At 37.7% G+C, this 12,446-nt stretch overlaps 2 protein-coding genes across 2 annotated transcripts; both read left to right on the forward strand.

The window, feature by feature from the left end:
• The first annotated feature begins 3,234 nt into the window (after nt 1–3,234).
• LOC143571244 (cationic peroxidase 1-like) lies at nt 3,235–8,041 on the forward strand. The gene is made up of 3 exons (XM_077056727.1): nt 3,235–3,471; nt 4,402–4,596; nt 7,484–8,041. Exons 1-3 carry the CDS (start codon nt 3,253–3,255, stop codon nt 8,039–8,041), a joined length of 972 nt encoding a protein of 323 aa, XP_076912842.1. The 5' UTR covers nt 3,235–3,252.
• Nucleotides 8,042–10,562: 2,521 nt separating this feature from the next.
• LOC143571245 (cationic peroxidase 1-like) lies at nt 10,563–11,896 on the forward strand. Its single transcript, XM_077056728.1, has 3 exons — nt 10,563–10,784; nt 11,010–11,204; nt 11,339–11,896. The coding sequence occupies exons 1-3, from the start codon at nt 10,563–10,565 to the stop codon at nt 11,894–11,896; spliced, it is 975 nt and encodes a 324-aa protein (XP_076912843.1).
• The last annotated feature ends 550 nt before the right edge of the window (nt 11,897–12,446 follow it).

Consider the following 12,446-nt stretch of genomic DNA (forward strand, 5'->3'; position numbering starts at 1 on the left):
GCCTCTCCAGGACACGGTACACAAACTTTGTCAATGGGAACCTAAGATTCCCATAGACAAAGAATGCAGCATATACCCCGATCTTGCCTCTGGGGGCATCATACACCGTCTGATGAGGTTCAGGAAACTCAGGCTCGAGAGACTCGAGCATGAACTTCCTGACGATGTACTGATATAGATCGACAGGCAGAGCACACTGGCACTCGCCAGCAGTACTCTTGTCATCGGCGTACACCCCAGCCTCCTGGGCTGTAGCCTCAAGATCGTGAGAAGACATCTTGCAGATATGAAAGAAGAAAACGATTTCAAGAGAATGCTCGACTGAAAAGGTGAGTATTCGCCGGAAATCGTTTTGAAGATGAAGAGAAAAGTGAAAGTGTGGATTACAAAGAACCCTCTCCCCCTTTATATACTAATCGCAATTAATGCGATGAATTTAATGCGGAAGAGAGAGAAATCGAAGGTGCAATGAAACTATGACACGTGGCAAAAAGCAAGCTGGCAACAGCTGTTGAAAGGACGCGTGCCATTAATTTCGCGGCCACGCGCCCGAAAAATCGCGCCCACGCGCCTGAAAAAGCGTCTGGAATGACCATGTGCTGTCACGTCACCATAACTTCCTGCACGTCATGACACAGTCAGAAGAAACCGTCGCACGACGTTTCAGCAGTTTGGACTGTTCTTATCCTTTCACCAACTCTTCGAATTTCAAAAAAAATTCAAAAAGATTCAAAAGTAAGCGGGAAAATACCCTTACCTTGGCAACCAAGTAACCATAAGACGGGTGCGGGTACAGTGTCAAGGCAAAACCCTTCACATACTTAGCACCCGCAGGGAATTGACGCCAGGAATACCTTGGAAGTAAAGTAACCGTAAGACGAGTGCGGGTACAGTGTCAAGGCAAAACCCTTCACATACTTAGCACTCTGCAGGGAATTCAAACCAAGAAGGATCTTCTGGGCCATGCTTGCGGAAACGGGAATAACATCCCCGCATGACGGGAACGTCGAGAACTATATTGTTTGAAACTCCAAGATGGAATTGGTGGTTTTAGCATAATTGATCACTATGTCGAAAACTACCAAAACCCCATGGAGAATCCACACAAGTGGGACTCAACGCTCCTGACTTGCGAGGAGGTTACAAACCTACCTGCTTCATACCCAAAGATCAAGCAGAAAAGTCGGGAATTTCTGCGTGACATCAGGAAAACCGCGGGAAGAATCCCCACGGAAAACCTTAAAACTAAAAACCCTTTTCAAAACCCCTTGCTAGTCCAAAAGTTCACCTCACTTATTAATAACTCATGAGAAGAACATTGGACTGGGGGGACTTGAAGAGGTAGGTCCCAGCAGAGCCTAGTTGGACCCGCAAGACTCACCTTGAACAGGGACGTCTGCGCAACGACCAACTGCTCCCGCAGGACCCACCATGCTCAGAGAAAACCTTACGCGCAGTACGCCAGCTGTACCCGCAGGGAAAGCCTCCCAATGGTGAAGTACCCCGCTTGTTCCCGCAGTTGCGGATACAAGCCATCAGGGAAGGCTACCCGCACTGATAGCAAGGCTACACGCACAAGGCACTAGCTACTTCAGTAGTCACATGAAGGAATGAGCAAGGCGGGAATACTCCCGCTTAAATGAGCCAGTCCGTATGCTTCTGGAAGATCTTTTGTACTATACCTACTAAGGTATGGGCAGAACAGACGATCTGACCAGAACAGCCCATGAACCAATCACAGGGTGACAGCTCACCGACAACAGTACGAGGAGGAGCACCCTCTAGTACTGTTTGTCACTATTAGCCGCTGCCTACTCACCAACCCTTACTATGGGACGTGCGCAGCCTACAGTTGGGGGAACAGTGCATAGCCGGCAGTAAAGGAACAGTGTACAGCCGACCTTGTTACTGTCGGCCGTAGTCTATCCACCAACTAGCATGGCATGTGCGTAGTCCACTGTTGGTAGAACATGAATACTATTCAGCCGGCTGTACCTTCTAGGAAACCTACCTTCGGCTATAAATACTCCAACACCTTGGAATGGTAAGGACATCTCTGATATCTCGTTATCTTATCTAGCAATCTCTTAATATACACTTATATTCAGAGCAATCTAGTCTGATTCTCACGCCGGAGGGTGGTCACAAGGAGGAACCCCCCCCCTTCTCAGTGACGAGCTTACGGTGTCTGTTTTGCAGGTCACCTGAAGAACAACCTTCTCTGCTGGACCTTATCCTCGTGGGAAACATTACTTAACCCCCAGATTATCCGTAATCTGCCCCGGGGTCAATTAGTGTTTCTTCAGTTTTTTAAATAATATTGTGTTGAAATTTGATAACCAAAGTTGATATTTTTTGTATATGTCAAGTTTGACAAATTCTCAGGCATTTAAGTGATTAAACATTTAAGCTTTAAATAATATTGTGTTGAAATTTGATAACCAAAGTTGATATTTTTTGTATATGTCACTAAGTTTGACAAATTCTCAGGCATTTAAGTGATTAAACATTTAAGCTACTACTACCAGCCAAGTCAACTTAACTCCACTTTTCTTTTCTTTCTTTTAATTTTTTTTTTATCATATCTCATTTTAATTTAGGGGGGAATTCTGTAAAAATTAACAACTAAATGCTACATTCTATAGGAATTTAGCCCTTATATCCTATTCCATAACCATCTTACTACCCCACTGAACAACTAATTACATTAACAAACAACTAATACAAATTTATTACTTAAAACGTTTATTAACTTGAAACAAAATTTTTCAAAAAAAAAAAAGGTGAACGGAAAACAAACAACTAATCGCAAAACCATAAACAAATCAAACAACTAATTTATCTAATCTAAACATGACGTTAATACAAAATACTAGCAGTTACATGACTTTGAGATTAACAAGAACACAACCTAATAATCTGATGAGCTACTCATCAAATTCTACCCCTAGAGGCCTAGATTGTGCGAATCGTAGTTGTTGACGATGGAAGAGAGAAAAACAATATTAATTCGCAAATCGAATAATTACTCGACGATCTTAATTATTCAACGGGTTATGGGTTTATTAACCAAGTCTCCTGCACTTTTTACTAGTTTAGTGTAAGTATACTGACTAATAAATATTATCTTTTGTCATTGACCATTTCTAAGAACCAACCACCTTTACCGTTTGTATTTTCTTATAAATCTAACATAATAGAACACAAAGAATTTGTACTAAAAAGCACTTTTAGTTACCAGTTTTGAAGAAGATGAACATCATAAGTTTCTTGTCTCTTCTTGTCTCGCTCGCTATTTTTATTGTCTCCGCATCTTCATCTTCAGACTCGGGTTTGTCATCAAGTTATTATGATCAAATTTGCCCTGAAGCTCTGCCAACCATCAAACTTGTAGTCGAAGATACAGTGGCACAAGAACGGCGCATGGGTGCTTCTCTATTACGTTTACATTTTCATGATTGTTTTGTTAACGTAAGTAACTTATTCTTATCGAATTTATATTTGATACTCCACATTCGTTATTCATATGATTACGATCTATATATATGGCTCAATCTTATAAGTGAAGTCTTTAAAACATTTAGAACAAGTCACCTAATTAGGATTCAAGGGTTCTAACTTCATAAAAAAGGATTAAAGCACCTTTGCTTGATGGATCGACTAACATTTTTCTTGATGTTCTTCTATTCATAATTACTCAAAACTTTATTAAAGTTGTTAATTATTTAATTAAACATGTAATTTTTACTATGTTCTAAACTAGTCGAGCCTCAGTTGATTTCAGTTCGAGCTCCGCTTATTTAACTTAACCACTTAAGAGACCCAACTCTTCCTATGAGTAGTTTAGTAAGTTGAAGCTCGACTCAGCTTTGAGCCATTTATGATTCATAACTAATTTTATGTTATTTAAATATGTTTATAATACACACACATATATAAACACATAACATAATATAAGTTTCTCATATATACATTTTTCTTATGGATCGGGCTTGTCATTCAAAAGGGGGTTGCGACGCAACTTATTGCCTACTTACTTTACTTGTCTCTTTATTTTAATTGAAACCATATTCAATATTAATGATAAAGGATTACGTATAATTAGATATATATTTTATATATTAAGTAGACATTTCGAATAATATAATCTTTTAGGCTCACAAGCTAGTGTAGCTTAATATGTGAAACTCGGGCTTGTTTAATTACTCAGACTCAGTTCAAGATTTTATGAAGCAAGTCTAAAGTAGCTTGGGCTCACTAACACTCCTAATTTCCACGTATTAATTGTGTTTTATTATCATATATATTCTCTGATTTGGTATTAAACTTGACTATTTACGCTTGCTAAAAATGAGAAATTAAAAACTTTCATTATTTTTTTTTATTTTCTGTATCATATAGGGATGTGATGCTTCCGTTCTTTTGGATCAAACATCAACGATAGATAGTGAGAAAAATGCGGCATCCAACTTGAATTCTGCTAGAGGATTTGAGGTTATTGACAAAATCAAGATTGAGGTCGACAAAGTTTGTGGCCGCCCCATTGTGTCTTGTGCCGACATCTTAGCTATTGCTGCTCGTGATTCTGTCGTTGCGGTAAGTAAAACATATCAATGAAAACCTTGAGAAGCAATCAAGTAATATTCATTTGTTCCATCTCAAGATGTGAAATCTCTATATTATGTACGTTGCAATAATATAGAATGCATGAGGCCTTAACAGAGTATAATCATAAAAACTGTGAGCAGGTTGTCATGTAAAACTCAATTATAACATGCTGATTATGCTATTGATGATATGCATGTGTTCCTCATTCAACTTCTTTCGTGAGGTTAATTATGTGGGGTAGGCGGGTTTCCAGCCGGTGGATAATTGTTCAATTCAAACACAACCCATATTTTTATTTATATTACAAACATCTAACCTAACGCGCGCACATGACTTAAAATCATGTAACCCAAACAGAGCTTGTTTCCCCCAATTAATATTTTAATTACTAAATGGATTGATATGTAATAATCAAGTTGTAAACGCACTAATCGAGTTGGTTGTTGTAAGAAATTAGGTTACATGAGTTATTGGGTCGACATTTTAAATAAAAAGGTTGGTGGGTCGACATTTTAGCTAAATAGGTTAAACATGTCAACTCGAACATAACATGTTTGATTCAATAGGTCAATCTAACCACAACCTATCTTTTAAACTATTAAATATATTAACTTAAAGCTTGATTATTTTTGTTTGGTGTTCGTGCCCTGTTTCTGGCCTTGCGGGTAGTGTCGAAAACTGTTTGGATTTTTTTTAAATAGGAAAATGAAGAAAATAAAATGGTTTTTAGGAGAGAGAAAGATTGTTGATTGAAAATAGGAGATCCGCCATTTGAAATGGCGGATGTCAGATTACACATAGGGGTTGTCAGTTTTTGTCTGGTGATGTGGACGAGAACCATGAGTTCTGCCGTTTGAAATGACGGATCTTGAATATTTTATTCGTGTTCCGCCATTTCAAATGGCGGATGTCAGTTACAGCTGACCGCCGGTCACCTAAATATTTTTGATTGACATCCGCCATTTCAAATGACGGATGTGAACAGTGGTCGTCTATATTTTATTATATTTCAATGACATTCGCCATTTCAAATGGCAGATGTGAACAGTGACTGACATGACAACAAGATTCGGTCAACCAAGATATTAAGCTTTTGAATGGAGTGAACTGCCATGGCCATGACTCACCTAACTCCGAATTATTATCACCGTAAAATGTTAGTTTATCCTTTTTTTGAACAAGTTTAATTATTTACTTTATAAGTTTTTTACGTAATTATTATCATTTATTAATTCAGCATATGGAACAACATGAAAATTTTTACGTAATTATTTTTTTTAAATATTAGTTTTATCTATATTTTTTTTGAACAAGTTTAATTATTTATTAATTATAAGTTTTTTACGTAATTATTATCATTTGTAACAACATGAAAATTTGCTTATTAATTCATTTTTACTTAAAAATAGTTATTGTCACCAACTTTTTTTAAAAGCATGCTACACAAACTCAACATAGGGTGAAAGGTCACATCCCTAGAAAAACAAATTACGGTTTATAGGGTCATCATAGGGTCAAAGTAATCAACAATGCAAGTGCAAGTTTTAACCTTTTAGGCCGCGTGCTATGGTGGGGGGCTTCGAAGCCCCTCCTCCACGGTGTCATGTAAGCGCCACGTGGGCACTGGGGGCATCGAAGCCCCAGGGCATAATGCCCCTCTCTGGTGAGGGGCTTTGAAGCCCAACCTTTTTTATTTTATTTTTTTTATAAAACAAATAAACCATTACAAATAAAAATAAAAAACATACAAATAAAAAAACCAATAAAAATAAAAATAAAAACCCTACAAATAAAAATAAAAATCGTACAAATAAAAATATAACTAATGCTCGTCGTCCTCGTCCTCGTTTGCATAGAACGGGTTGCTAAGGGCGACATTATTTGCGAGCAAACTAGCCCACCACATACAACCGGATCCCACGGGTTTTGATTCGGGTTCGGATTTGGGTTCGGTGTTGAGCTTGAGCTCGGGTTCGGGTTCGGGTTCAGGTTCGAGTTAGGATTCATGATTTGGTGTGATGATGGTTAAATTTAGTGTGAAGATGAATGTTGTGAAGATGGTTGTTTGAGTAAAATTGAGAAAAAGGTTTGAATTTCTATAGAAATGTTTACTTTATTTTATTTTTTTTAAACGGCTAATTAAGTGACCGTTGGTGGTGGGCCCCCCACCTCACCCCCTTTCGCGCCCATCTTCCCCTCCACCTTTCCCCTCTCCGTGCCCCTCGACGGTGTTTGGCGCCCACCGTGCCCGTCTCCCCCTCCCTTTCGCGCCCATAGCGTGTGGTCTTAGCATTCTATGTATTTAGTTATATTTTAATGACATCCACCATTTGAAATGGCGGATGTGAACAGTGACTTTTCATACTTGACATGACAACCACTCTATGTATTTTATTATATTTCAATGACATCCGCCATTTCAAATGGCGGATGTCACTAAAATATAATAAAAAATACATAGGTGGGTCATAGGGAAGTACGAGTTACTGTTCCGTCATTTGAAATTGCGGATGTCAATCAAAAATATTTAGGTGACCGGCGGTCAGCTGTAACTGACATCCGCCATTTGAAATGGCGGAACACGAATAAAATATTCAAGATCCGTCATTTCAAATAGCGGAACCATTGTTCTCGTCCACATCACCAGACAACCCCTATGTGTAATCTGACATCCGCCATTTCAAATGAGGTACCTCCTATTTCCAATCAACAATCTTTCTCTCTCCTAAAAACCATTTTATGCTCTTCAACTTTCCTACTTTAAAAAAAAAAAATCAAAATTGTTGTTTGGCCAACTGCATATTCCCACACTAACTTTAAACTTGTGAGTTGTGACTAAACTTAACTTCTTTTATGGATAATATATGACGTGTAGCTTGGTGGCCCATGGTGGAAAGTCAAGCTCGGAAGAAGAGACTCAACCACCGCTAGTCGAACGACAGCTAACAATAAGATGATGACGCCATTCATGGATTTACCTGCCATAATAAAAAATTTTGAGGACCAAGGGCTTGATGAGAAAGACTTAGTTGTGCTTTCAGGCGCACACACTTTAGGGTTTGCTCAGTGTCGAACCTTTAGATCTCGTATTTACAATGTGACCAACATTGATCCAGCCTTTGCGAGCCACCTTCAGACCATTTGCCCACAAGTTGGGGGTGACACCATGCTTGCACCACTAGACCCAACACCAAGCTCGTTTGATGTGAAATACTTTTCCAATTTAGTGAGTAAAAAAGGGATTTTGAGTACTGATCAAGCACTATTTAACGGTAAAGATACTTCTGAACTTGTTTTGAAATATAGTAGAAACAAGAAAGAGTTCTCAAGGGATTTTGCGAAGTCGATGATCAAAATGGGTGATATGAAGCCATTAACAGGGAACAAAGGTGAAATTCGGCAAGACTGTAGAAAAGTTAATTTGAAGTATTAATGGTCGATCAAGTGTTAAATCATGCATTTATAAATTAAAATCGTTTGTAATGTTTATTATTATGTATACAAGTTATTAAGAAATAAGATTAAAATTACTAATATTTTTGTTGTAGGGGTAACACCCCAATATTTTTTTTAAGAAAACTTTATATTATAATAAAAGGATCAAATTGCAATATAGAGGCAGATAAGCGGACAACAAGCTGCGCTGACACCCCAAATAGAGAACCAAACAAAAAACATCACATATCGCTTGCAAAGCGGACAACTAAACAGATCTGCATGCGACGTTAATAGGTCACTATCAACCCTAACCACTTTACATAAAGACTCCTTTAACTTATTATAATAACACATATCACACTTTCTACAAATGCCACAAAGATCTGTATACTCTAGTGTAAACTTTCAACACTTGAAACATTCAACCAATAAGTTATGAACACTTTAGTGAAATAAAAGGAAGCAACACGTTTGCAATCCACAAAAACAAAGTTAAGTTAAGGGGGGTGGGGGTGGGGGTGGTTTAAAAACCATCACTTGCTCCCACTAATTACGGTGTGCCACCTCACCCCACCACTAGTGATGGAATTTTGGTGGAGGTCATGGTGGGATGGAATTTATTTTTATTTTTTTTACAATAAATACTAAAACAAGTTTAAATTAAATAAAAAATAAAACAAAATTAAATATTTGATGTATAACATTGAAGTATAACATTGTTATCCTCTAACGGATCGATGGATGTTTGTGACGGTTGAGATTGAAACGTTTCAAGAGGATTATTTTGAAACATTTGGCTAGAAAAAGGTGGAATAAACGGTTGGTTTTGATACGGTGTCGATGAAAACGGTGAATTAAATGTTTGAGATTGAAATGGTTGGTTTTGGAACGGTTGTGGTTGAAAAGGTTGTTGTTGGAATGGTTGGGTTGTGTCGGGTTCATCTTGTAATCGGAATCTCGCCGGCTCGCCAAGATTTTGTCGAACCTTTGGTCGGGATTGGGTTTTCTTTGAACCCGAGCCACGTTTCTTTGAACCCTCCATTTGTGTGATGTTAAATGTTGTTTGTAGTAGAGGATTTGAGTTAGATTTGAGTTGGATTTGAAGTTGGATTTGATTATATTTATATAGGTTAATTTAGTTTTTTTTTATCTCCTCTCAACGGTCACATTAACGGTCGGAATTGGGAATTGTGCGCGTGATGGCCATCACGGCCGGCCCCCCATCACGCGTGATGGGAGGACCGGCGGCGGTGTTCCCGTGACCATCACGCGTGATGGCCACGCTATAACGGACCAGCCCCACTTCCCTAACAATATGGCTTTATTAAGTTGTTTGTATAGTAGTGTATATTTACCAAGTTACAGTAGACAAGGTCAAGCTCGATGGGTTATCAATAAATATGGTTTTTCTATTATTAACATATATATCCACCAAATACAATTATTTATTTCAAATATTATGGGACGTGATTAAACAATGTATTCTTTTTAATTAATTATTACTAGCCAAGTCAAAAATTACTTATATTTTCATATATGTATAATAATAATAATATTCATTATTCACAATTATTTTTAAAATTAAATTACATCGAAACAGAAGGCAAGAGGGCAACAAGCTGCGCGCTACCCCTTTTTTAATCGCAAAAAAAGATATCTATATCTACCAAGTCTTATATATTTTTCGATAACGAGTTGGCTATTAATTATATTCAATCTATAATTTCAAACTAACACACTTTATATATCTTATGTATTAGTTATGGGTAGGGGCGATCCTTGGACGCGTTCGGGGTGGGGGAGGGGGGGCTCAAAAATGTATTAAAAAAACAATAAACGAGGAGAGCCGGGCTCAAATTTCAGTCGAAAACAAGTAAATATACACTACATATACAAATTTTCGGACGAAAACGGATAAATTTACACTATTGCGCAAAAAAACAAAGGGGTCGGGCCACCCCGGGCCCTCGCTTGCCATTGCTTATAGGTGGTGGTAAAGCTTGGACGACAACATATGGTGGGGGACTCAGTACTTATAAATGATTTCATAGACGGGGGCGGGCACACAATATTTTAGGTGAAAACGGGTAAATGTAGACCATGCAATAAAATTTTTCGTACTAAAACGATGTAAAGATACACTATTGAACATAAAAACGTGTGTGCTGGTTGGTGGGTGGGTGGGGGGAGGTGGTGTTTGACCACTAGCCCTTACGAAGCTACGCCCTTGTTTATGGAATATCTACCCACATAAATAATTAAAAACAGTTGTATGCACGCATATTGAATAACTCAAATCTTTCACCAGTTCTAGAATTATATAAAACCAAGTCTCCAAAATTGTTTGGTGCAACCATGGTAATTCTAAACACTTATTTTTCTTTGACCAGTTCCATTAACAGCCATCTTTAACATTTGCATTCCTTATAAATACAACATAACACCATAATTAAGTCCATAACAACATAATACAGCACAACGAATTTGCACTAGACAACCTTTTTGGCTCCCAATTTATGAACAAGATGAACAAAATAAGCTGCTTTTCTCTCTTGGTTTCTTTCATTTTTTCTATAGTGGCTGCACATTCAGACTCAGGTTTATCATCAAGTTATTACGATCGAGTATGCCCTGAAGCTCTCCCGACCATCAAGCGTGTGGTGGAGGATGCATTGGCACAAGAACGTCGCATGGGCGCTTCTCTATTACGTCTTCATTTTCACGATTGTTTTGTTAACGTAAGTAATTTATTCCTACCTATTTATATTTGAGATTGCACATTCATTATTCTTGTAACATCAACATAAAAAGCGTGTTAAATATACATGTTTTCAGAAAATTTGTAATTCAATATTCAAGTTAACTGTATACCTTTACTAAATTGAAAAATCACAAACTTCCATTATACTTTTTCACATAAAAGTGTTGGTTTTGTTTTTGACTTTATTTTTTATTTCATGAAGGGATGTGATGCTTCCATTCTTTTGGACCAAACCTCAACAATAGATACTGAGAAAAATGCAGCCCCAAACGCAAATTCAGCCAGAGGCTTCGAGGTTATCGACAGAATAAAGTCTGAGGTTGACAAGGTTTGCGGTCGCCCTGTGGTATCTTGTGCCGATATCTTAACTGTTGCTGCTAGTGATTCTGTAGCTGCGGTAAGTAAAACAAGTTGATCAACACATATAACTTAAATTTGTTCATCACTAACGTTTGAAATAACAATTAAGTGTTTGAAAGCATGATAATACATATTTTGACACTAAATCTTAAATTTGTATATGGAATGCAGCTTGGTGGCCCATCATGGAAAGTCAAGCTCGGAAGAAGAGACTCAACCACCGCTAGTCAGGCGGCAGCTAATGTTAGCATCCCGTCACCGTTCATGGACTCACCCGCCCTAATAAAAAACTTTGAGGACCAAGGGCTCGATGAGGAGGACTTAGTTGTGCTTTCGGGTGCACACACCCTAGGGTTTGCTCAGTGTCGAACCTTTAGGCCTCGTATTTACAGTGATACCAACATAGATCCAGCTTTCGCAAGCCATCTTCGGACCATTTGCCCACAAGTCGGGGGCGACTCAACTCTAGCACCACTTGACCCGACACCAGGCTCATTTGACGTAAAATACTTCACTGATTTGGTGAATAAAAAAGGGCTTTTGAGCTCTGATCAAGCACTATTTCATGGTGGCGAAACTGCTGAGCTTGTTTTGAAATACAGCGGGGACCAAGAAGAGTTTTGGGAAGATTTTGCAAAGTCTATGATTAAAATGGGCGATATAAAGCCATTGACAGGGAATAGAGGTGAAATTCGAAGGGATTGTAGGAAAGTTAATGTGAATTATTAAGGGTCGTCGAGATGCTTGAATTCTTTTATGATGATATAATTATACAATTATTTTTTTCTAATATTTGTGATGCCGATTAATTTGTTTTCAAAAGTGTAATGTTTTAGTATTTTATATTTCAAATTAAATTCGTTTGTAATGTGCTTGTATTAAGTATAATTTATTTAGAAAAAAAAGATTTGCTCTTTATATATCATGTATAAGATTGATTACTCCTGTTATTTTAGTGTGATAAAAGACCTTAGAAAAAAGTCTGGCTTTATATCTATTAATCGAGCAATCTGGGTGTCGGTTAATCCTGAAAATTATGCGACATCTAGTGATGAACGTTTTCATATTGTCTTGTATCAGAAAGAGGAAATAGTTCCTTAAGATTGAATTAAGTCATACATTCTGATTTTCTTTTGGTCCTTTTTGGGTATCTTAGTTCATATGGGGAGCTGAATTTGGAGATTTGTATATCAGAGATAGGTGAAGTTAACATCCAAAAGTTATACGCATTATACTGTATGTGTTTAGAAGACTAGTTTATTGTAGTTCTGTTTGTTGC

This window comes from Bidens hawaiensis, unplaced genomic scaffold, assembly GCF_021521415.1.
Source record: "Bidens hawaiensis isolate Kalapana, Puna unplaced genomic scaffold, B.hawaiensis_p1.1 tig00025239_1, whole genome shotgun sequence".
NCBI classification, from domain to species: Eukaryota; Viridiplantae; Streptophyta; class Magnoliopsida; order Asterales; family Asteraceae; genus Bidens; species Bidens hawaiensis.